Source organism: Momordica charantia (genome assembly GCF_013281855.1).
Source record: "Momordica charantia cultivar OHB3-1 chromosome 5 unlocalized genomic scaffold, Mcharantia_2.0 BLBB01000005.1, whole genome shotgun sequence".
Classification (NCBI taxonomy): domain Eukaryota; kingdom Viridiplantae; phylum Streptophyta; class Magnoliopsida; order Cucurbitales; family Cucurbitaceae; genus Momordica; species Momordica charantia.
Window position 1 is genome coordinate 14,017,595 of NW_028275163.1, and position 27,596 is coordinate 14,045,190.

General features: G+C 33.3%; 1 protein-coding gene across 2 annotated transcripts; it reads right to left on the reverse strand.

The window, feature by feature from the left end:
• Positions 1 to 2,361: 2,361 nt before the first annotated feature.
• On the reverse strand, positions 2,362 to 7,794 carry LOC111025662 (CDPK-related kinase 7). Of its 2 annotated transcripts, XM_022303556.2 has the most exons (11): positions 6,717 to 7,786; positions 5,865 to 5,995; positions 5,687 to 5,728; positions 5,467 to 5,575; positions 4,262 to 4,340; positions 3,889 to 4,185; positions 3,649 to 3,761; positions 3,379 to 3,486; positions 3,241 to 3,303; positions 2,978 to 3,145; positions 2,362 to 2,891 (listed from the first exon to the last, which is right to left on the reverse strand). In XM_022303556.2, the coding sequence occupies exons 1-11, from the start codon at positions 7,176 to 7,178 to the stop codon at positions 2,754 to 2,756; spliced, it is 1,710 nt and encodes a 569-aa protein (XP_022159248.2). In that variant the 5' UTR covers positions 7,179 to 7,786; the 3' UTR covers positions 2,362 to 2,753. The 2 variants fall into 2 exon arrangements, with proteins under 2 accessions (XP_022159248.2, XP_087979716.1); XM_088123590.1 differs by lacking the exon at positions 2,362 to 2,891 and having other exon boundaries at positions 3,004 to 3,145; positions 3,379 to 3,538; positions 6,717 to 7,794.
• Between the last annotated feature and the right edge of the window lie 19,802 nt (positions 7,795 to 27,596).

Below are 27,596 nucleotides of genomic sequence, written 5' to 3' on the forward strand. Positions count from 1 at the left end.
TGGCTAGAGTGTCATATGCTTCAGCTATAAGAAGCCTGATGTATACTGTGGTTTGTATAAGACGTGATATATTACATATAGTGGGAGTTGTCAATAGATACATGAGTAATCCAGTAAAGCAACACTAGGAGGTTGTGAAGTGGATCTTCAAATACTTGAGGAAGATGACTGATAGCACTTTAAAATATTAGATTTTAAATTGCTAGGATGTGTAGATGCATCTATGTGGCAGGGGAATATAGATGGTAGAAAAAGTACTACCAGATATGTTTTTACTTTGGGTAATACTGCGATTAGTTATGTCTCTAGACTATAGAAGATAGTTACACTTTCTATTACAGAAGTTGGGTGCGTTGAAGTAACTAAAACAAGCAAAGAGATAATATGACTTTAGTCTTTCTTGGAATAATTTGGCTTGAGATTGAGAAAAGAAACTTTGCATTGTGACAATCAGAATGCTACCTATTCATTTAGCAAAGAATCCAATGTTTCATTCTAGAATGAAATACATACAGATAAGATACCATTTTATTAGAATCCAACGGATATGTTTACCAAGGTCGTCCTTATTGATAAACTAAAGTTGTGTGCAAATGAGAGAAGAAAAATACTTGCATTGTCTCCAAGTGGAGATCGTTGAGATAATAAAGTCAAACCAAGGAGAAAATATTTTTCTTATAGGGAAAAATTCTTTTTGAATTTTTCTTTTTTTTTTTTATTATTCTTGTCCTATTTAGTTTGAAGTTTTCTTTTCCTCTTTAGTTTTTTGTCATACTATCTAATAAATAGAGATAGATTTCATTTGATAGGTGAGCACAAATAGTGAGTTGTGAGAAATTCTCCGAGAGTTTGAGAACTAAATACTTGTGTATTAAGAGAGTTTGAAAACCTTGTAAAGTGATTTGTGAGAGTTTTCTATGTGAGAGGAAACTTAGAGAACTGGACATAACCCATATTGGGTAAACCAATATAAATCCGGCATTTAGTTTTCTTCTCTCTATTCTTTATTTATCGTTTCGTGGTACATTATTTTATCTAATCTTTTATAAGTTCAAATTTGAAATTTAAATTGCATTTGTGATTGAGCATTTTCAGAGCATAATACCTCAGATTAAAGTTAAAGTTATGGGTGTTCACGGATTGGGTTGGGTTGACTTCTCGGGTTGTTTTTTTTTTTTTTGGCATAATCAGCAAGAAAACCGTGGCAAAAACAAAGGAATTCATAAAATCTAGTGCAACCCACTAAGCATAGAACTAAAACATGAATAAAAAAACCAACAAGATTTGATGCAAAAACAATAAAGGGATGCTCAGCAGAAGGCTCTCACATTTAAAAATTGGCCAAATAATTTTACAGAAATCAGTTCTCAAGAAGACGAAAATACACCCCATAATAAAAACATTAACAAAAACAGAGATTGATCGATGAAATTTCTTGAGAATCTCTCTAAATCAGATTCTGGGTTTTTTTTTTTTTTGATGTGCATGTGGGCATGTGTGAGAACGAGAAAAATGAAAGTGATCTACTTCTGTTCGACGGGCCGACGACGATGGAAGACAATGGCAACGGACGGCGATTGACGGTGGAAGACAGCAGCGACGAACAGGCAACTAGCTTCTACCGATGACTATGAACAAGAAGAAGAGAACACAGCTAATGCAAAGGGAGATAAAGATCGAATCGTGACGGAGAGAAATCTGAATGAGGCGCAATACTGAAAAGATTAGAAAAACAAAACCCTAGAATCTAACAAAGCTATATATATTCCTTAAAATAATAATAATAATAAAATACTAAATTACTTTTTTATATTTTGTGTCCGGCTGGATTGACCCAACTTTTTATGTTCGAACCCGCGCACGGATCCGAGTGGATTCAGAAAAATAGCAACCTAACCCAAACCCAGGTTCCTTGAGTTGTCGGACTTTTTTTAGCATCCCTAACCAGACTTATTTATTGCTCATTAAATCAGAGAGTTTAACATAATAATAACTAACTCTTTATCTACACTAACAGAAAATTAATTATTTCAATTGAATTAATAATAATAATCACATTCACCAATGTGCTAATGAAACATGTTTTGGCTCATTAAATATTAAATAATTTATTAATTAATACAAACCAAAGAATTAGAGTCAAATCATTCATCAACTTTTAGGTTATTTTTTAGCACACGTAAGAATAGGAATTCGAACTCACGACCTTTTAGTTAAAGATAAATACCTTAATCCATTGAATTATATTCAACTTGGATTGATGTTCATTCATTTGATTGAACTTCCAAAATGCAGATTTTAGCCGGTAAGCGGTTCAAACATTAACTGAATATGACATGACTTTAAATATGTCCAAACACGTATTAAAAATACATAGGGTAGTGCATGGTTATTGAGTTTGAAATGCTAAGAAAGAGTTTCTTTTGATTCTACAATCAAAAGGCCAAGAATAATCAGTTGACCTTCTCAACTCAGTTTTTAAGCAGTTGGGGTGGGATACATTATGTTCCTCTATTCTTCCACTGTACAATCCTCTAAATTTCAACCCCACCACCAATCACCGTAACAAACAACTTACATAATTAGAACAAATTACACCAAATCACAACACGCTTGCTTTCCTAGGCCTAGGCAACCACAATGATATCAAATTATATTATGCTTGTTGCCCACCGCAGATCCCTTCAACCATTCCGGTCAAGGAACATTTGACAAGTGAAAATTTGAGTTTGTTTATCTTGTCTGGTTTCATTCTACGCTTTCTGAAACGAGCGAGAAGAGACACCGTGTAGAAGTCTGATAAATCCCAGGAAGCTAAGCTTCCCATCCGAGTGTCTGATCCAGTCCTGGAGAACCACATGAACCGGTACTGATGGACTAAGTCCGAGTTCCTGGGAGGGGAGGGGATAAGGTAACATAAATCAGAAAACACAGCACTTCAATCTCAACCGTACCGATCGAAGGAGAGAAAGCATACCGAGGCAAGTTCCTCAATCATTATTGGTCTGTTCCCATCCTTATCGAAAATATCATAGGCATGCCGGGCATGTTGCTCCCAGTTCTCCATTCCCTCTAGTTGATATATACTTACGGCAGCTGCACAGAATTCTTCAAAATCTAATTTTCTGTACTGAATGGAACTAACCTGCCAGAAGCATTATACAAGTTCACAATCAACTTACCATACTTCTTTTCTGCGATATGTTAGCAATGAAATAAAGGAAGAGAATTATTTATTACCACATTCCCGTAATCAAGAACTCTTGAATCCTTTGCTGCATCGGTTGAATTTTTTATTAAAGCCTGAAAAAAAATTATCTCATTACGATTGTTCCCGGATGTCCTATCATTGCAGACAATATCAGAAAATTATCTAACCGTCTTGAAGTTTTGCATGGAAATGAGCCCATTTTTGTTCGGCCCTAACAGCATAAATTGCTTCTGAAGATAACCTAGTTGAACAGAACTTAATGTCTTTGCAAGAGCCTGTGGGAGATTGATGTGCCAAACCAATCAGTTGCAAGGACAACATTAACGGCTAATGCACAAACACGAGCAACAGTAAAAACAACCACAGACTAGTCATAAATCATAAGAATCCATGAACAGAATTGAATGAAGTAAAATAAAAAATATGATAATACTTACCCCCAATGCTGATTTACGCAGTGAAGATGAGCAAATATAAGCTCTGACAAGCTTGTAAGTAATTGTATCCAATGGTATCTTGATACCTTGATGATCAGCTAACCACGGATGGCCTACATGCAAGAATTGTTGTTTGAGCTTTACAAATTAAAACAAACAAATGCTATAAAACTTGTCCTTAGAATGACCCTCAGAATTCTAGAAGTCGGTGAAAAGCCGAGAAGAGTTTAATGGACATACAGAGGGCCTGAGCAGCGGTTAGTCTCTTGCGGTAGTCCTTGTTCAACAGTCTCTTCACAAAATCAATTGCATCATTAGATAAACTAGGCCATGGGGCTTCATCAAAGTTTGGATCCGCCTTTAGAACAGCTCGAAAAATACCAGATTCTGTTCGGGCCCAAAATGGCCGACTTCCACACAAGAGAATATATGCAATCACACCGATACTCCACATGTCTGCCTCTGTTCCATATGATCTATGTAAAACCTCGGGAGCGACGTAATAAGCACTTCCTACAATGTCATTCAATCTCTCATCTGCAGAAAGAATAAAATAGTCAGAAATCCACTGTCTATCTTCAGTAAGAAAGCTGCATAAAACAACAGTTCAGACCTGGTTTTACATAATCAGAAAGCCCAAAATCAATTGCCTTAAGAGTGGAATTCTCATCCTTCGATGTAAAAAGAAAATTCTGAGGCAAAAGATGTATCACAATTAGAGAGAGTTTAGTTCAAAGGACAGTGTTGAGACACAAACAAAAAAATTGTTTGAAATGAAACAATCATACATGTCATAATTTTGATTATTGATTGGTTGTAATCATATTTATCTCTAATTCAGGCTGTGCCTAGTAATATATTTTCAATTATTTTCTATTTTTTTATAATACTTTGACTACTCCTAATATTTTATTTCGGACAGAACTACATAATCATATAATTATAAACGCATAAATATATCCTTAAATGCTGCAAGAACTACATCCTGCTTGCAAACAACTTCATGGATAAGTAAATAAAAAAGATAAAAGAGAAGAAAAAGGTTCTCTACTGCTTCATATAAAAACTATGCTCCAGGAAGCATTATTCAAGTTTTAACTTACTGAATAGCGGTAAATTGAAAAATGGGCTAAGGATCTAATACAGAATTATCAATATAAGCAATGTAGTAGTAGGACCCAATTTCTTTTGCAAAAAGAATGACGCATGAAGATAAAATAATAAAATGCGGTCCTTCTTGTTTCTTGTTTCCTGATTTTTTAGGAAAGGAAAAAAAATGTTTGGCTGTTATTTTGGTTTCTTGTTCTCTCAAATTATAAATGTTATTTTGGTTTCTTGTTCTCTCAAATTATAAATTTAAAAAATTAAAAATTTTACAGGTAAAAATAACTGTTTTTAAAATAGAATATCCAAAATTATATGTTATATTTGCTTCCTTTATGTATATATATATATTATGTTTCTTAAAATTTCAATTTATAATTTCTTTTTTCTAAAATTTGTATATAATTTTGAGAATTTTGTTAAAAAAAGAGAAATGAAAAACACATAACAGTTGTTTCACACCTATGTTCCTCAAAAATTAGAAATTAGTAACAAAAACATGATCAAACGACCCTAAGAGGCTTGAACTTGATTCCAAGCGACAAATTCAGAAACTCCGTTACGGGAATATATGATTATGTAGCACAACAACAAGTGATGGCAACATCATCGTCCACATTTTAAATTACTTCTAGGAAAGAATTCTGAAATCTATGTTGATGTAATACTTTTAACAAAAATCAATTCAAATAAGCAAAATTTTTCGTGGTTTACCTCAGGCTTTAGGTCACGGTGAACCACGCCTTGGAGATGACAGTAGGCGACCACACTCAAAATCTGAACCATAATAACTTTTGCATCTTCTTCTGAGTACTTGCCACCCCTAAAGAATCCAAAAGAATATCAACAACTAAGAAATCCAAACCCAAAAACAAGCCAGAGCAACTCTCTCTCTGTAATTTTGGTTAGAAGCATACAAGGATAAAAAGGATACCTCGAAAGTATCCTATCGAGAAGTTCGCCTCCTTCGCATAACCTGAACAGAAAATATCATAAAATAAAATGGTTGCGTGAAGAAAACAAATAAAAATCACTCATCCCATGCTCTATGACTGAGGTTTAGACACTAATTCGATACTATCTCCTTTCTGGTAGGCACAATGTAAACTTACTCCATCACGACATAGACATTATCTTCATCTTCATATGCATCGTAGAACTGCACCAGGTTTTTATGTCCGGTGAGTGCTCGCAGTATTTTCACTTCTCTTCTCACATCTTCTATAGCTATTGCTGTAGTCATCTGCACGTTATTTTCTCTTCTCCATAAGAACAAGAAAACTACTCGAAAGTTCAAAACACAATCCTGAATTCGTCTCCAAATTCGCAACACTAATTTGCAAAACAAACCATGTTGTTCATATAGAATTCTTGGGAAGAAGAAAGAAAAAGAAATGTTCGCATTAACAGCCTGTAAGGATTTCAAATTCGAGAATGCATTCTATCTTTAGTAATTCTTAGGGAATCAATATATCATGAACCAGTCACAGAAGCTTGGCAGGAACAGTTATAGTTAAATTACATAGAATTGAAGTTCAATTCTAGCAGAACCTGTAGCAGAATTGGCAAAGAAAACAACGTTTTGAAGCTTAATTATTAATATCCATAAGAAGAAAAGAGAGTGCATTATACAAATTCAATGGTCCCAAGTCCCCAACATACAAGAGACAGAGGAACATCAACATGTTGTTGGGGTTAAGAACACACACAATCACCTTAAATGCAAATAAAGAAGAAGGGGCTCCACGAGCATTTCATTAAAGCAAAAATCCTGTGAATATACGTCCTCAACCTCAAAATTCCCCGCATTAGATACCAGAAAGTTACTAAAAATACAAATGATCCATAACAATTTTGCAGTAATAAACCTCGTAATGCAGTCCCGTTTCAAGACGATGACAGACATTCTCAGAACCGCATAGGGTAATATGAGTTGAAAAGTAGAGAAGTAAGTTGTGTTAAACCTTTGATTTGGGGATGATTTTGACAGCCACTTGGTGGCCTTTGAGGGAGCCCTTTTTGGCGTTGGCAGAGCAAGTGTAGCCGAAATGGCCGCGGCCCACTTCGTCCCCAAGGTCATAGTGAGCGACAAAATGCTTGGAGTATCCGAAGTTTTTATCCAAGGCCAAGTCGCACTCGCTGCCCTCGGGGATTGAGGCCTCGTTAGGCTTGACGGAGCCATGGCGGCGAGCGAGCAGCGCCCGGATGTGCTTCGCCGGAGACGGCGGCGGGAAGGGGCGCTTGAAGATTCGGAGAGGCGTGGAGCTGAGGCTGGAGTTGGCCGCCGGTGAGTTCTTGAACAGCCTCGGGCTGTAGAAGGGGAAGCTGGTCGGGGTTTTGGGCGCTGCGTCGCTTTCGCTGTGGATCACTGGGTTTTCGGAATTGGGTCTTTGGTTTTCAATGAGCTTTCCATGACACAGTCCCATGGGATCCCAAATCCCACCACAGATTCACACGTTTCAATTTGAAAAATATCTGCTGGGGGACCGCTTCACTACAACTGCTGCAATATTTTCATACCATTTCCGCAAGCAGAAGCCCAATTGGCAAGAAGAATTCTCAAGTTAATCGACGAGATCACGGAGATCAGCAAATGGGTAAGCAGATTGGCATCCAATTCCGGCGAAATGATGATGAGATGAGGAAGAGAAAGCCCAGAAAGAAAGCAGGATAATAGGCTGGAAAAACAGAGAGTCCTTTTATTTTATTTTTTTCCAATGTCAAAAAGAGTGAAGAAGTAAGAAGCAGGGAATTGGTGAAGCAGAAGAGAAAATGATGGTGAGAAAGAAAGTAGGATTTAGGAGTAGCAATGGAAGAAGAAAAAAGGGGGTTGAGAACTTGAGAATGAGAAGAAGGGAGGGAAAGAAGAGAAGAAATTAAAAGAGAAGGAAAAGAAAATGGAAAAAGAAGATAAAACAAAAGCAAGGAAAAAAGATGCTTAGCAGAGGCAGCAAGAAAAGAAAAGAAAAGCAGAGAGAAACCCCAAACCTCCTTTTCCTGCTTTTTGTAAGCTTTTTTTTTTTTCTCCTTTCTTTCTTTCTCTTTTCTACTTGTTAATGGCTTCGTATTATTCTGATTTACGTGGAAACTTTTTTTTTTTTTTTTTTTGCTTCTCTTCTCTTCTCTTCAGTCTTCACAATAATGGAAGTGGGGTTGGGGTTGGGTTTGGATCCTTCCAGCCTGTCTTTATTGTCACCAAAAACTAAGATAAATAGTTTTTTTAAATTAAAATCATGATAATGAAAATGAGCTACACCCGTAGCCTAGCATTGATCTCTGTGTATGCGTATCAATAACTTTGACCTGCTTTTTGTTACTTCTGAAAAGCCTGTCCCTTTTCCATTACAATCTCATTCCAGCCCTTCTCGTTTCTAATCAATTTTATACACAATTTTCTTCCACCAAAATATTTCTCCATTGAATATTTCACCACAAATACTTAATGGTTAATAGAATAAGATTCCTCGTCATTGTTGAGCCTAAATATTTTCTTTTAAGCAATATCAATCCTCTATCATTGTTTGAAAAGAAATTTTAAATTTGCTTGAATTCCTCATCCAATCCCGTTTCTTGGGTAGAATATGCTGAATTTTGATTTGTATGTGTTTTTTTCTTCTTAATTGTGTCCTCCAAGTCTCCTTGCAATGAAGAAAACTAAATTTAGCCTTTTAGAACATTTTAAAATGTTGCCAGTTGGAGCCATATTTGTTGGCAAATTGCTTGGTAGACTTCTTCCCTATTTTATGGTTTGATGGCTAAATCATGAAGTTTTAAGTGTATATAATAGGGACCACAACACAAACAACCTTCGGATTGGATAATAATTTAACCTTGCCTCTCTATGTAGAGGAAAACAGCACTATAATTTGTAGTGAATTTCTTTTCTTTTCTTCTTTTTTTACCCTTTATGTTTAAAAGACAATAAAATTGTTTTATAACTATTTTATTTCTTCTTTGTTTAAATTTTATTTTCTCCAATTTTCAAATCAACAAATTTTTTATCCTAATCATTAAAATTTTGGATTAAATCAGATCTAACATACTTGATACAAAACATTACAAAAAGTAGAATTTAAAAAATAATTGTATACACAGTAAAAAGAGAAACAAAATGCATTGCCATGATTATAATCAATCAATAATTAATAAATCATGCATATCTAGGTTTAATCATATTATCTTATCTAAAAAAAAATCATTAATTATGTATATGAATATTATAATATTATCAAAATTTATAAGTCATTTATATTTTTTTTTCAATTGCTATATTCATAATTACTTTTCAATTGATATTTGTCCTTATTTTCAATGTATATATACGCACAAATATTTTTAAAAATTCAACCACTCATTCAAATGCCTCTACAGTTTTCATGTTAAGCATACATATGGTACAAATCAACATGTATGGTTTGTATCAAATGATTTTCAAAAAAAAAAAAAAAAAGACAGTTCATATGAAATGTATTAAAAGATTAACAAAACAAATCAAAATAAATTCCATTGGAAAATATAGTTATTCGAAAAGATTGTTTGAAAGAATGAAGACCAAAACAAATGTGAAACTACCTGATTTAAACTTTTCTTTTCAACACCTATTTGTTTACTAAGAACGTATTTTTTATTTCTTCTAAAACTGTCTCAACATGCTTGTCCAATTTTAAAATTTGGAAAACTATTATTAATTTGAAAACTATTTATATTTTTATTTATGTTTTTAAAATATTTTCCAACTATAAGTCAAACTTTGAAAATTAAAAAAAATTATGGTTTTAATAATTTATTTTTTTGAAAATCTAGTTAATGATTTGAATAATGGAGACTAATTATAAGTTATAATGAATAGAAGTGTTAAAATATATTTTTTTAATACAATATATAGATGTGATGATTCGAATTCACGACTTTTTAATTATAGATCCTTTAACTAATTGAACTACGTTCAAATTAACAAAAATATTTGAGTTTTGAAAGGGAGGAAACAGGTTGAAATGAATGATTGACAATGGCATAGAAGAATTGAAAGAGAGGATGAGATTGACAGTGACAAAAATCTCTTACATTATTAAAGTTAGAAACTGCAGCATAGATCCTTGTACTGTTCTTTTTTATTATCTTCTTCAAAATATGTGGGTTAGGTCTTGTGATGTGAGAGAGATAATGCTTTTTATATATACACTACATAGCACAGTTTCCTGAGCTTAAGAGCATCAAGCAACTAAATTAATGGCAACAATTTTTGACTCACAAATTAAGTAAACATTTGATCATTTTCAACTTGTCTACCTTATTTGGGTAACCATTTTAATGTTTGTACCCAATGTCTTAATTGGGAAAACCTATAATCCAACCTAAATCTTAATCATGACTTGTTAAGAAAAAAAAAGGTTGAATGTATTGTAAGTCTAGTCCTAAATTATTTTTATTATTGTATTTATTTGAAAGTTTAGCAATGGTTGCGAATCAAACCATCGCCCTTTTGGAATGATAATAAGTATGGAATAGATTATTTTTATTATTATATTTATTTGAAAGTTTAGCAATTATTAGGAATCAAACCATCGACCTTTTTGGAATGATAATAAGCATCTTATCCATTAAGTTATGCTCGACTTACCATATCAAATCATCGCTTGATAGTTCAATCAATATGTCACATTAATATTTATATAATAATTTTTAAGTTTAAAAGACTTAATTTGTAGCTTAACGTAAACTAAATGTACCTATAATTATGTATATTTATTTTCCATCAATTGAATAATTAGATTTTGTATTTTCTATCAACTTTCTCATCTTTCACAAACGGTGGTGGTCTTATAGATATATATGTTTGTGCATTTTCACATAATTTCCCTAAATGGGAGAATTTATCTCATAATGAGAGATTGATTAATTTTGGTATAAGAAATTTTGACTTATCTTCGATCTTATATATTTATAGGTTTTAAATAGAGGATTATAAACGTAATTCAACATATTATTTTTGCAATTCCCTCTGTCCAAATAATCCACATCGAAATGATTATTGAAGTTGAAATGGTTGGAGATATATTGATATCACCTTGTGAGCTACATTTTTTAAATTATTTGTTACTTTTCGTTTCTTCATAACAAATTTAAGCACATAAGATATATTTTGCAGGAATAAAGTATCGGGAGGAAACAAGACTTATTTGGATCAAAATAAAAGAAAAATCGGAATCAAAGTGACCCAAGATGGAATAACAACAAGTTTTGAAGCTAAAAACCCGAGAAGATAGCGCCACGGCGCTTTGAAGTTTAAATTTCGCATTTTGTGAATAGTGTAGCATCATGGCCCCATGTGTAACGTCATGGCACTGCCGCGACAACTTTTTATAAAAATAGGGTTGTGTAGCCGCCGAGATGGAGGAGTTTGGGGAGAGGTTTTTTGGCAGTTTGCCCTTTTGGTCAATTTGGAGGGCAAAGAGACCATTGGAGAGCTTAAAAAAGAGCGCTGAACATAGTTTCTTGTCTTTTCCCTTGACTTTTCTAGTTTTGTTATGGACTTCTAATTGTGATTTTATTGTTTTACCATTAATATGAGAAGCTAAACCTCTTATCTTAGGGATTGACGTAGCCATTGAACTTTATGCATTGATTGTTTAGTTTTTTTGATTGAATGTTTATGAATATTATACTTATGCTTCTCTATGCTTAATGCCTTGAATCTACTGGCCATAGATTGATTGATTTTAGACTTAAAATCTTACGTTCGGGAGAGGTGGTTTAGAGTTAGAACTGAGATGCATAACTAAAAGGGTTTTAAGATCAGGAGATTTAGAAGTTCTTTAGAGGTCGTTAAAAGACTTAGTTCAATAAAGTTTTTACTTGTTATAGAAACTAGATAGGGATATTGGTTTCATAATTGGTAAGGAGAATTAGCTTGCGCTCGGGAGAGACAGTTGAGATTTGAGAGTTCTTGGCCTATAGAATTAATAATTCATTCAATCTTGAGTAATTAAGTAGTTTGTTCATGGATTCAAAAGGTGAAATCAATTCCCTATGACCTGTGAAATCAATTCTCTATCACCTTTCTCCCCATTGTTTTTATCTTTGTTATTACATGTTTATTTCTTTTGATTATATTCTCCCATTTGATTTTGATTCTCTAAATAAAATGGAGTGATTGTATTTGTGGTACTTAAGTGATTTAGAAATCCAATCCAGATGACAATATCAGTATTGATTTACCACTTTATTAAAATTTGATCCATACACTTGCGGTAAGCATTTTCTGCTACATATATGTTAATTATCGAAAGAAAAAATTAAAAATTAAAGAAAAGGTTGATTCTAGGATGTGGTGAGCGTGAGATTGAGATAAATAGTAATAATATGAAAAAAGGAGTGTGTGGGATGGGAGGTGCAAAGAATTGGATTCTTCTTGACGGATAGCTTTACTAACTTTTGTAAAATAAGAGAGAGAGAGAGAGCGAAATGGAAAAAGTTGTTAAATTTATTTCATATTTGTAACTACCTATCTAAAATTTCAAATTCAACTTCAAAAAGTTACAAATAAAATTCTGTGTTCCACTATTGCTTGACAAATGTAGCTGTACAAATCAAGTATATAGAATATCAACATACCTCCGAATATTGCATGGGTAATATGTATGAAGTAAAAAATAAATTAAATATTTCTTTAAATAATTATTTAATCAATCAAAGCGAGCATAACTCAACACTAAGTAATTGACATTATTGACGGTGAATTCTAATGATTATTTATCTTTCTTCATGTCGGTCCCACATCAAATCATATATCGTTTCTCTTATCTTCACACAATGTTGATATCCACATCATCTCAAATTTGGTGGTCCCACAATTCTTTTTTGTTTTTGTTTTTGTTTTTAATTTTGGTGTGTTCTACCATTTCTCTCTCTTATATATATTTTTTACTATCATTCCTTACTCTAATTTTTTTTCTTACATCCAATTATTCAATTTTTTTACAATTTAATTGTTTCAGTTTTCCCTACCTCCATACTCACAATTATAAATATTGAAGTTTTATAAATTGTAATACAAATGTATTTTTTTTAATTTATAGATAGATATAATTTTTTATAGATAATATGAATTATAATTCAATTTTATGTATACATAGGTTTTCTTCTTTTAAAAAAGATACGCAAATGTAGCTATGTCTTAACAAATTTAAAATGTCAAACTTAAATAATTAAATTTAAACCATTTATAATATCAAATTAATTAAGTAATTAGCTTACTTTTTTAGTGAAAGTTATTACTATTATTTTAATTATTATTCTCTCTCATGGATGTTTAAATAATTATAGTTTGTAACAATATATAATTTTAAATTAGTGAACTTAAAATAAAAATAATAGTTTATTTTGAATCTATATAAATAAAGATATTTAATTTCAAGCGAATAAATATTAAAACAAAATAATATATTTATTTTTTAAATCAGTCATAGTCATATTCAGTAACAAAATAAATTGTATTGTATTTTAAACTTACTAAAATAAAATTTAGATTAAAAAATGTTTTAATTTTTAAACTAAACACAATCAAAATGACAAATATAGGGGTAAGATATTATTTTGAATTTAGTTAATTAAAATAATCTAAATATGTATTTTTTACTTTTAAAATAATGAGTTTAAAAGAGTAAAGGAATCTATTTTATTTTCAAAGTAATCAAATTAAAATAGTAAAATGTAAAAAAAAAAGAGTAATTTTATCATTACTTAAATAAAATTCTAAGATTATGCAATAGAAATAAAGAAAATAAACAATTATAATTATAACATATTTAATTCTAGAAAAGATATTCATAAAATAATATAGCTTTAACATTTAAATTTTGGAAATGACTTAAAAAAATTAATTGATAAATTATTAGAATCTAACTCTAATGGTAACTAAAAAAATCAACTCACACAACTCCACACTTACTCTGCATATTGAACACAATAGAATCCCAAGTTAAGAAACTCTACTGCTTGAACTTAGTTCTCCATATTTAACAACTTCACGTTTAACAACTCCACCCACCCCACCCCGCACTTGAACGCCCCTTAATTGTTTTAGTGCATTTTTTCGGAATTCTGATGGCTGATTTCACCATCTACACTCGGCAATAATAATAATAAATAAATAACTAGAGTGTAATCCAATAATTATATAAAAATTGTGTTGTAATGAAGATGGTTGTAATATTTCACCATCATAGTTTAAGCAATTTTCTTGTAATTTTTCATGGATATTTGAAATAGGTAGCTAAATTATTTTTTCATACTTGCAAATTTAGCAATAATTTATGACTTTTGTAAATATGAAAAAATATTTTAAATTTGATTTTAAATTTTTTAGTTATTTCGATTTTACCCTTCTAAATTTTTAAATATATCAATAGTGTATCAAAATCAAGCATCTATATCAGATTCATTTGTATATCAACATTCATATCAGATATATTATTGGTATATTAGCACTGATAATCAAGTATATATTTTAGTAGTACACCAAATCAGATGTACCAATGATATATCAACATTCATAGTAGAGATATAAAATAGTCATTTTATCAAAAATGTATAAATAACACAACACAATTCAATAAGAAAAATTAAACACAGTAAAAGAATTAATATATCAAGTTATAACATTGGCATATTAGTGTTCCTATCAAATATATTATTGATATATCATACTCATAATTAGATATATCAATGACATATTAACTCAGATATATATATTACCCAGGTATTAGGCCAACATGTTCATCAAGATTGTATGTTGGACTTTTACTTTCTTTATTGGATTTACTATTTCTGCAAAATTGAAAAGGGGTTACTATATTCATAATTTTCTATTAATTTATTATTTATTATTTTTTGTTACTCTTGCAAATGCCTTTTCTTTTAATATTTTCGTTTGTTTTTCCTCTTCTAATTTAATATCTCTTATCATATATATGGACACGACCAATTAAAAGGTTTAATTAATATCTTTTGTTGTTTTATCTTTTATAGACACCAATCCCATAATCATCCTTTCGTATAATATTTAAAAACTTGGTTGCTTATATTTAAAGCAAATGGAAGAGTGGAAAAGCTTGTAATTCGGTTTTCCTTCTAGATTTTGATGAAGAGTTATTTTCAATTTACTTATGCTACACGCTTGAATCAAAGAGTAATTCAAATTAAACCTTAAATGAGCCGAAAGAAGATGAACAAAATCTAAAAAGAATTGAATTATGTATTCTTCGAAAATAATGCCTATTTGATTCCTTAAAAAAATGTCTATTTGATTATTGAGACAGATTAACAATCAAACTGAAATAAAAATTAATTATCGTTCCATTCTTTGTGTTTCTGATTAATAAAAATAAAAATAATAGTAATAATAAATGTAACGAAGGAACCTTCATTTGTAAAGAATTTATCAACAATTATTAAAAACATGAAAGTAATTTTTTGTTGATTCCAATTCCTTTTATTCTCTCTGATTAATAAAGAGATGCAATCGTTTATCTTTACATGTCTTTTCAGGATTTTATCAGGGAGAAAAGAAAACAAGAATAATGTTTCTTAATAGAAAACACTCTTCAAGGAGAAGGTGATACAATTGTTAATATTAAAAAGAAAAAATAGAAATCCTTTAAAAGAATCTAAAAAATTAGAATATATCATACTTGGCAAAAATAAGTAGTACTTTGAGGCAATAGTTAGCATCATATATAGTGTTAGGAGGTCATTCTACAATATCCACGTGTCAACGACGTTTCGAGTCTTCATAACCCTTGAAGGGAAAATAAACCGTTCAAAACTTCCTAAAGGTCGAGTCGATGTTCATACTTTTGGTCTTCCAAAACTTCTTAAAGGTCGAGTCGACCAATAGGGATCTTAGCAACTCACTTTCATAGGGACTAGTTGATAATTAATACGTTGTTTGTCGCAAAAAGGCGCTATGATTTATAAAGCATACATAACCGCTCCTAAAATCGCTGTTGAAAGCTCAACCTCTATAAATAGACAGTCCCGCCTCATTTTTTCGGATACTAGAATCTATCCTCATAGTGAGTTATCAAACTGAGACTGACTTGACCGTTAAAGCTTTTTACTCTTTCTGTGCAGGTTTCCTCCTTCGTCGGCCTTTTATAAGTCCAAGCTGCGCAGAGTTGGTCATTTCGTGATCAAAATTTAATGCCTCGTTTGGGGAAATCGATAAAATCTTAAGTCATTCCCTACTGCAAGCACGTTCTCAGCAAATCAAGCACCCTAGCCATTGAGGAGAGAATATTGTCGTTCCTCCAAACCCTCAGGTCGTGACTAATGGTCACCCCACTGTGAATGGCCACCCCACCGTGCATGATGCTCTAGAAGATCCACAAACGTCGGTCATCTGTACCAACCTCCCACTTTTGGGAGGCTCATAGCCAACTTGGGGAAGTCGTGGTAGTTGCTCTGGTCAGAACGTCGATCCATATATCAATCCAAGTATTGTAGCCAACATGATAGTTGAGCTGACAGAAATAAAAGCGAAGATGGAAGCGATGGAGCAAGAGCATCAACACCTTGGATGATTTGAGATGCCTGAATCGTCAATTTTGCGTGACCCAAAAAAGACAAGGGACCTATTGACCCTTTTGTTGTTGGTGACAAGGTCAACCCACATAGAGCAATAAGAGGAGTCCACATCAGAACCCCTCTGAGGAATCCACGTTGTAATATGGAACTATTGCGTGAGCAACCTCAACCCAAGCCAATAGACTGCTTTCAACCCTCTCTTTGAAGGTGAAGGTTGATGCCCGCCCTTGTGTTCAGCTCGCCTGGCAACTAGGACATGATCCGCATTTAATAGGGATCTCTAAAATGTCCTCAACAGGCGAGCTCGTCGCCATTCGCCAACACATGTGCAAGGTCAGACTCCTGCCCTATGCGACCTTAGGAACACGTTAAATAATTGTGCAAGGACAAGAAGCCAAGAGGTTGATGGTTAAAGGAACGTATTATATGACTCAGACAAAGCAACCTGAGATGGCTAATAGGATATGTGCTCCGAGTTTTTATCAGATGAGGGATAAGTTCTAGAAGAAAGATAGACGACCTTGAGAAGAAGTATGACGTCAAAACTATTGTAGATGCTGAGGATGACGAACAAAAGGAGCCACCTTTCCTTTTATTCCAGAAAAAGCGGTAGCCTTGTGCATTGATTATCGGGCGCTCAACAAGGTAACCTAACCATCAAGAACAAGTATCCACTTTGATTGCGGACTTCTTTGCCCTAATCAATAAACGCGAGATACTTCGAGAAGTTGGATCTACGGTCGGGCAACTACCAAGTACGTATCGCGGAAGGAGACGAGCCGAAGACGACCTGTGTGACAAGCAACCAACCTTACTAAGAAATCCTCGATGTCAATCAAGTTTAAGATACCGATGTTTAAAATGTATGACAACTTAGGTGATCCGTTGATCACATGGAAGTTTTTGAAGGTAATTTGATGGACAATTCTCGACTCAGCATCACTCCGAAAGACTAGCAACTCATCTCCTCACCATCCGTCAATAAGAAAGGATTATGTCAGTCAATTCATGGACGAACAAATCAGAGTTGCCAACTATTTTGATGATACGACGAATGTCCTCGTTCATCTTAGGCCTTAGAGATAAATACTTAATTTGGTCCCTTGGCAAGAAGTCTCCCTGACGTTCAATGAGGTACTCAATCGAGCTTAAAAATATATTGGCGTTGAAGAACTCTTGAAGCCGCAAGACATCAAGTATGAAAGAAACAACACAACAATAAGTCAACTCCTCCGTCCATGCCGAAGGATAAGTGTTGCACCTCTACTTAGCAACTAGAGGGTTGAGTGCAAATGCATACTATTGCAAGTAATAATTGGAAGTACTCCAAGTTCGTTTTCAAAAGGACTAATTTTTTAAAATAAGTTTGTAAATTGTTTGAATGAGCAATCGGACTACGATAAAAATAGATGTTAATGTATTGGAAAATAATACTTAAAACAAAGGAAAAAATAATTTGGCAAGCTAACGCCCCTACCAATGCATTAGCTTAAAAAAAAAGCATGCACCTACTCAACGTGCTCAGCACATAGTTCACTACATCATGCAAATTTAGTTCTACTTCTATTCCACATCGCTTTTAGTTTGTTTAGGAGCTTAGGTTAGCAGTTACATACGTTTATGAAATACTAAAGTCCTAAATAATTTAAGCTCCAACTTTCAATTAACGGGTAAGTGAAGCAAAGTCATAAAGAGACACAAGTTGGAGGATTCAATAAAAAAAGGGAAAAACAAGAAGATAAAGAGTGATCACTTAAGCCAGCCTTAGAATCCACTAAATCTTGAATATAATCTCCTGGTTACTCAAGATCCCTTGTGTCGATAGAGCATCCTCGTCGAGCTGACTCGCGGAGAGTTTTAGTGCTAGAGCTAAATTTGAAAGGATAGTCGAAACCCTTGCAAGGACGAATCACCAGCCTAGCCTCGCCCATAGAATTGATTGGAATTAGTGGAGGTAGAGATCTTGAGGAGGCTTCATCAGATCGTATTTGATGCAAATCCAAGACAACCTTATCCTTCTTCTTCTGACGGGAAGATGAAGGAGGAATAAGAGCTGGCACTGATTGTGTTGGCTCAACGTCAAGTGCCTAAATTGAGGTGCCTCTAGTTTTACAAAGTGCTGAAGTGTAGACACTCTTGATTCTTGCCCTTTGTGATGGGTTCTCCTCCACGGTCGACCCCTCAATACCTTGTTTTCTGAAGAAGGAAGAGAGGAACATGGGTATCGTACCATTGCTACAAAAAAAAGGACAAGTGTTCAAAAAAAGAAAAGGAAAGGATGACCGAGCTGATGTTTGTTTTTTTTCTTCTTTGAGACGGTAAAGAGTAGTTTGCTAGATGGGAGACAAGGTTTTTCTCCGCTAAAAATAACACTCGACTCAGGTTAGGCTTGGATTGGACAAGGTTTTACTCGTTAAGAAGTGTTAAGGACAACGGTACCCCCAATTACCCCATATATCTCCACAATGGTATGATATTGTCCGCTTTGGACATAACCCTCACGGTTTTGCTTTTGGTTCCACCCAAAAGACCTCATACCAATGGAGATAATTGTTCTCTCTTATATACCCATGATCATTCCCTTCCCTAGCCAATGTTGGACTTTGTTTGCAATCACCTTACAAACCCAACAAGAAGACCATCGTACTACATGTCGTCCTTCAAGGTTGAGGCAAGCTCCCTGATCTCCTCAGAATGCCTGTTAATCAGCAGTGAAGGTTTGGGAAGAGCTACACGAGGAATAAAAAGATGTCGGTTTACATTAAAGAAAATGAAAGCATGATATATCGTGTCTCATATTGTGCCGAACTAAGTATTACTACATGCTTACCTACTTTCCCAAATTTGGTGGGAACCTCATAGACGGACCCCCCTTCTTGTTCATGGTAAGCCAATCCCTAGAGACGAGGAACCAATGTTCTTTCCAGTTTTTGTTGGAATAAGCGTTGCACACAAGCTTACCGAACTTCTTGCGAGCCGACACATAAATTATACCTGGATAATCCTTATATGGTTGAACTACTTGGGTGTCAAGAAGTTGGTCTACAGCTAAAAGGTTATTTCAACTTACGCTAAAACCTCATCAGATGTACAACAACCCTAACATGGTCTACCAACCATTTGAGTTGAAGCTAAATTCACCAGGAATCGTTGAATGAATGGATGAAGGGGATGTCGAACCCCACGTTCAACCATTAAAAGGTAAAATCCAACGAACCTTAGGAGGGGGATCCTCCAAATATTCCCCGACCTGAGCAACCTGAGTTCGACACTATTAGGAATCCTATATCTACATCGAAGATGAAAAAGATGACCTTCAGAACAAGTTGAGTGACACATCTTAGGTTCAAATTGGGTAGAGGTTAAAGCCTGACCCACTTCGGCTTGACCAGAAGCTTGACCTACATTAGGTTACCCAAAAGGTTCCAACAACACGACTTACTGAAGGGTGAACTTGAAGGGATGTGAATCCCGGAGCGGAAACGGATTTTCGTTGCTGATTTTCGGGATATAAAACCGAATTTTACAGAAGAAAAATACAGAGAAAACTTTACCTTTGAAGAACGTTTCTTCAACTAGTTTTCCTCGAACACCACCACTATTTCTTCCTCGTTATCCTCTTGGGTCTCGGGATCGTGCTGGTGGGAGCAAAAATTTGGAACGAAAGGGAGAGATTGAGCTTCTTGAGAGAGATCTAGGGATGCTTATTTTCTCACTATTCTGTTCTGTTGTCTTCAACCATTGAAGAAGAAGAACATTGACGTGGGGTAACTCCCCACGTCACAGCAACCCCCCACTACCCTGCAATTTTGCAGGGGAGTTAATATTAATAATAATATTAATATTAATATTAATATATATATATATATATATTTATAATATATAATAATAATTAAAATATATAAAATAATATATATATAATAATTAATATATATATATAATTAATTAATCAAATTAATTAATATAATTAATTATTAATCCAATTAATAATTAATAAATATATATATACATAAATAATTAACACTTAATTATTTATTATAAAATTAGAATCATATTCTAAAACATTACTCTCGTATAAGCTATAGTTTTAATGTACATCTTATGCACATTATTTTTAACCTATAGTTTTAATATGAATCTTATTCATATTAATTTTATTTGAATCTCATTCAAATAATATCTCTCATAATATATAGTTTTAATTCACAATTAACTATATCAGAAGTTTTAGTTAATTCACAATTAATTCACAATTCATAATATATAGTTTTAGTTAATTGTGAATTAAAACTATATATTATAATGTATCAATATACATATAATCCCTTAAGTAATTTGAACAATTCAAATACTTCCAAAACATTGATCCTCGTTTTACCGTTATGAGCTAGCAAGGGGACCTAATGGACCTACAGATCCGAAGCTCCAACGATGCAAGATTAATCGGTCAAACTTATTGACCGAGTTAATCTAGATTCGTTAACTACAGGTCATTCCACTAAAGACCCGCAGTTGCACTCTTCTCACTGCAGAATGTTTTCGTGTCCATGAATATATGAACATTAATGACGAGTCAATCCTTCACGAGTGTTCGTAACTCAAGTTGGATCAAATTACCGTTTTACCCCTGAGTTACATCTTACTGCTTAAACACCACTGCTCCTCTAATGAACAACCCGGTTATGGTCCAACCAATAACCGGAAGTCCCTCTCGGCCAATGAGAGGGTGGGGCCCCTTGTTCAAGTCCCGGAGTCAGCATTTAAGGGAACACTCATCTACTCCCCTAAAGTCGGGGAGGAGTGAATTCCATCTTGTGAAGTTATGTTCTCAGCTCCCCACTCGGTCTCGTCCCCAAAATGGTAGGAATATTGAGTCGGCGACTCGGGCCACTCTCACCCATACAGATCAAAGGACGAGCCCTCACGAGCAGGAGTCCATAACTCACTCAGGATTGAGAATGAGTTGCCTGGTCATCCTAAGAAATAGCAATCTATTAGTTAACGGTGTTACACCTAAAGATTGCCTATTTCGCGGTCCGGTCTTATACAAACTCATTATACAGGATACCCCCACTCGCATGTCTCCACACGAACGACCTGGATCGAGTCGTCTGTAACCTTTACAGAGTGGGCCGTATCCATAGTGTTGCCAGGATAAGGTACCCAGCCTTATCCATATACTATAGACCCTTTAGGTTATTCACGGGATATTATCCATTCATATATCAGGGGTATATCAAATATATACCCCGTATATCAACTATATACCCAGTATATATACTGTCCCGATTACATCAAAAATAACCTTAGATGTTTAGTTTATTAGATTTTGGACAATGCAAAGCTATGATTCAACAACAAATTTATTGAATAAAACTTTATTAAATAGACATTTGTTTTTACAAAATACAAACTACGAGTTTAGGGCAACACACCCAACAGAACTATCCTACTCTCCTACTCTCAGAACTAGGCGATGACCTATCCATACTTAAGCGAAAATTTTTAACTCACTATGAAAGGAAAAAAAAGGCTGACCTACACAGAAGGAAACGAGCTGATACCTATTGAGAGCAAATTTGATAATCAAAAAACGTAAATAGTAAAAATAACCCACACTATTTATAGTTTCTGAGAAATGCATCTTAGTGGTTGAATTAAATTCAGAATCAATGGTCCAGATCAAGATATTTCAACCGTCAATATTCAAAGTACGTCGTTTAATTGTTAGAGCATTGCCTCCATTCTCGCGATGCATTTAATGTGCGCAAGGCTTACGTCATTCATCGCCTCGTGGGAGTACGACTGATACTTTGCCGAGCTGACGAAACTGAGAGCCAATGTTTGAGGTGATTTTACATTATTCATATGACAACGTTTTATAGATAGAATGTTCAGTGTCATCATAATGATGCATTCTAAAGATCAAACCCTTGTATGCTGGAAACTTCCTAAAGGTTGAGTCGATGTTCATACTATTGGTCGTCTAGAACTTCCTAAAGGTTGAGCCAACCAATAGGGATCTCAACAGCTCACCCTCGCCCATGATTATTATATTGTTTGTTGCAAACCAAAAAGCGTTTCTCTAACAAGGTGTCGCGATTTTCAGAGCGATCGTAACTGCTCCTCAACCGCTATTGGAGACTCAACCTTTATAAATAGAGAGTCGTGCTTCATTTTGAGGTAAGCGAAACTATCCTCACACTGAGTATAGATTGGCTAAGACTGACTTAAGCGTCAGAGGTTTTTACTCTCTCTAAATCGACTGTAATTTTTTTAGTATGACAACATGTGGGGGTCAGATTCGAACAAAAGACCTTTTGATCGGAGATACCTGCCTTAAACTAGTTGAACTAGGTTCAAGTTAGCAATTGACCGTAATTTAAAATCATCATATTAATAGAGAATGTTTTTAAAATCTGTTAAAAAAAATGAAGGTTCAAATAAAAGCTGGTCTTCGTTGAAATTTCAAAGTTGTTTCTAATATATAGGTCCTGAATGTAAAAAACTGTTTAAAATAGGTTCTTAGATTTTCAATGTTCTGTATAATAAATTTTTCAATTTTAAAAATGCTCCAATATGTCCACAAACTTTACATATTTTATTCAAATGTTATGTATAATAAATTTTCCAATTTTAAATATGCTCCAATATGTCCACAAACTTTCCATATTTTATTCAATAAAATTCCTAAATTTTAAATTTATATGTTCTTAAAGTATCCAGACACTTTTTGAAATTTAAATATTTACTAAACATAAAATTAAATTATGTATCTCATCAATCACTCCATTTTAATTTTGTGTTTAATAGAATCCTAAAATTTTTTAAAATATCTAAAAACTTTAGAGAGTGATTAACAAAAAAAATTTATAAGTTCACTAGGTAGGAACCTTAAATATCGTGAGAGAGTGATTCTTGTGTTTTATTGTTTAGTGGAGCTTTTGCAGCACCCCAACCAAAAGTAATTCTTATTCCTTGGCATCCCAATCTCATTGCCCTTCTTTTTTCCATGGAATAAAGTTGGTATAGAATATATTATTTTTTTAGAGAGAGAGAATAAAGAAAGTACAAGCAATGCAAGTGCATATACAAGTGGAAGAGAATAAAAGTATAAGATTGTAGAGAGAGAGAGGAAAAAAAACAAGTACAAAAAATGCAAAGTTGAACATGGAAGAACATGGGGATACAGGTGTCCTGCAAAACCATAACATCGAATTGGAAGGAGAGAGAGAGAGAGAGTTTAATGATATAAACCAAAGTTTGAATTTGGTAAAAAATGTCTCCTCCAACCTTTCAACTCACCGTTTTCCCAATCACAAGAATCCAAAGCCAAAATGCTCGCGCCAATCACGATGCTTAATTAACAAAAAATAACAAATAAAAAAGCTGCCATTTGTCTCCCCTCATTACCATTCTATTTATGTATTAAATATTCATTCTTTCATGTATTTATGGATTTAACACCAATAAATCTGACATTTGTCTCCCCCTCATTTCCGCTGCATTAAAAAATCAATAAAATATTAAAAATATCAATAAAATATCATTAATATATACATAATATTAATATTAATCGTTTTTAACTTGTTTAGAAATAGAAAAATGTTTATTTGTTAATTTATTCATTTTTATGATTTTTTAATTTCTCTAACTTTTATAGAAATATTCATCGATATCGACATCTTATCGATATTTCCATGAAATTGAGACCTCGATATTTTCATCGATATCGACATTTAAAACCTTACTTCTATTCTCCCTCTAATATTTATAATCTTTCTATTCTAATCTCAAAATTTCTATACACAATAAATAAGACCAATTGTAAAAATTTATCAATTTAGTTTTATATTATACTTCAATATCATTTTTTGAAAGTTGTTTTTTTTTCCTAAATTTTCACCAACATGGTCGATATTTTGTTAGTGTATGTTGATATTTTTATGATAAACTATTGTTATAACACATTTTTTAAACACATGCAATAATGTTATTTAGCCGTATTGTTCTTGAAAAGGAAAACTTTAAATCATTTGGAACCTTTAGATGCTTAAAGTAGGTATATTTTGATAATGTAACAAGTTTCACTATTAAGCTAAAGATTATGCTATTGCTTTGAAAAATAAATTTTATATTTTTGTATTTCATATAAATAAAATTTCATGAAAACAGGTACCATTTCGATATAGGTTAAAGCATTATAGAACTCAATCAAGTAAATGTAAGTGAGTGTCAGAAAGAATACAACTGAACGGTAATTAATATATATCTCTAATCATAATATATATCTCCAATCAAGAAGTTACAAGTTCAATTTTCCACCCAACATATTATACTAAAAAAATAAAATATAAGTGAACATTGATTTCTTAAAAATACAATATAGAAACAGCAAGAATGAATAGTGACATGATTAGTGAGTGGAGAAAATAAAGCATATTTTGGTCTTCAAAATTCCACCTTTGATGCCAAATAGTGGCATTAACTTTATGCCAAAAAGGCAGAGAAAGGGGAGGGAAAGAGGGAGTTGAAGAGTTTTTAAGGGCAGTAATGCCCAGAGAAAATGTATCATTATAATTCTTAGGTGGAAAAAATGTAATATAGAAAATGATGGATGTGGGGCCGACTTCTTTTGATGTTATTTTAATTTTTTTTAAACTTCTTGTTATTATTTATTCAAGTTTGATCGAGTATTTGTATTTTAAGTTTTGATTCATTTTAGTTTATATACTCTCAAAATATCTATTTTGATCATTATACTTCTAATTCATTTTAATTTCTATATTTTCAAAAAGTCTTTTTTGGTCCCTGTAATTTTGAAAAGTGACTATTTTAGTCTCTTAATTTTATTCATAATCTAATTTTTTCTACTACAATTTCAACACAACACTATAGTTAATATATATTTTTTAAAATGTAAACATTACTTTATACTAAAGAATTTTCATTAGGTGTAAAATTTGTGTTAAAATTTTGTCAAGAAAAACTGAAATGATCTTTTTTTTAAAGTACACGACCAAAATGAACATTTTCAAATATATGAACTAAAATAAACCAAAATTAAAAGTATAGAGACCAAAATTAATATTTTTAAAATATATGGACTAAGATATATCAAACCGAAAATCCAACGATTAAAATAATATTTTAATTATATAATACGATGGCGTAGTGTAAGGTTAGGTGACCCACCAATTTGTTAGCCAAAATGGTCTGACCAAAAAGAAGGGTATAGAATGGAAGGCAGAAAAAGCAAAATCCCTCAGTTGGTGGGTTTTGATCATTGGATTTCTCACAGTGCCGGTGTCACTTTTTTGTACCTCTTCCCCAATGTCACTTCCACTTCAACCCTCTCTCTCTCTATCTCTTTCTCTCTCCCCTTCTTTAGTAAAGTTTAACCAATCAAATTTTGACAGGTGTCCAAAATCAGCTTATCCACTGACTAATACCATATCTTGAGAAAATTCTGTGTCTTAATTGAGTGTATCATATTTAATCTAGGCTTACTTGTAAACACCACAAATATCAATCAGTTGAAAACATCAAAACACATCTAAATTCAATAAAATAAAAGGTCCAATATAGCCCTAAATACCAACATCTACAAGTAGTATATTACCTAATCACAACAACATTCACTTAAACCAAGCTTATTAATATCATCAAGTATTGCATGTTCTTGGAAAAAAAAAGGAAGGAAAGGTATTAATAAATATAAGGATAGAAAAGTATTAATAAATATAATTAGGGTATGTAGAATGATTTTAGAATAAATAATTTGAGCAAAAGAGATTCAATGACAAGTGATTTTTTGAAAATAATTTTTAAATAATATTATAACGTTTGGTTACATACTTTTTAATTTTAAGTGATTTTTATATAGTTAAAAGTGATTTTGAATGACTAATATTTGAAATTAGAGAATTTGACAAAAATATGAGAGAGAAAAGTTATAGAAACAAAAATCTTAGAGAGAGAAATTTTAGAGATTGAGAGACAAGAACCTTAGAAAGAAAGAAAAAAAGATAAATAAAATTATACATAGATAAAAAGTTTAGAGAGGTAAAAAATAAAACTTCTGAAAATTTAAGGTGAAAATAAGGGGAAAGAAAAAGAAAATTTTGAAATTTAAAATAATATCCATTTTAAAACTTATTTCCTATTAATTTTTTTCGACCAAAAATCACTTGGGAATCACCACTTAAGTGATAGACTAGGAATCACTTTAGAATAGTTTTGACATTTAAAAAAATCATTTGAGAATTACTGCCAAACATATGCTTTTAAAATAAAAACGATTTTAACATGAGTGAAAGTAGCGGTACTAAATGTTAAAGCGTAATTTGACTTGATTAGAACAAGACTTGATGAGTTGTAAATAGGGGAAAGACGGATGTCTTGAACATCTAGATCGAGGGGGATATGTACCAAGAAAAAGGGTGAGCTAATGCCGACGTAGTGTCGGTGTACACTCTGATGCTTAAGTCAGTATGAGAACTGAAGGAAGAGACTACTTGAGAGGAAAAATTGAGTATAGTGAGAGTAAAGTGGTTTTCATTGTCCCTTAATTGGCATCGGACCCCTGTATTCATGACGGTCCTTTGTCTAGCTCCCAAAGTAAAATTGGGGACCAATTTTGTGAGTGACATCACGGTGCACACGGACAAGGGGCTGTGGCGGTGCAGGTGGTACGCTGGTTGTGGAGAGGGTGTGACTACCATGGCGTGGAGAGAGAAGGCACGACTGTAGGGGCTGCGCTCTCTTAGCATGGAGAGAGAAGGTGTGATCGCAAAGGTTGCACTCTCTTGACATCGAAGGAGAAGGTGTGGCCACGGGGTTGTGCTATCTTGGCGTGGAGAGAAAAGGTGCGCCCACAGGGCTGCACTCTCTTGGCATGGAGAGAGAAGGTGCTGCCGTGGGAGCTACCTCTTGGCGTAGAGAGAGAAGGTGCGACTGCAGGACTGAGCTTTCTTGGTGAGGAGAGAGAAGGTGCAGTCACGGGGCTACACTCTCTTGACATGGAGAGAGAAGGTGCAGCCATCGTGGCTGCAGTTAAGATAGGGGCCGTGGCAAGGGGTGTTGTAGCCATCGTGGTCGCGACTAAGACCTGTCGCGGCAATGGGTGTACCCTTACCTTTCGGAGCTACCACAACAATAAAATCACTTCCAAATGCCTTCATCCAATTGAAATATATAATACTACTCCTTTTTGGGGAGAGTTCAAGACCAAGAATACAAGAAAGTCTTTATACTAG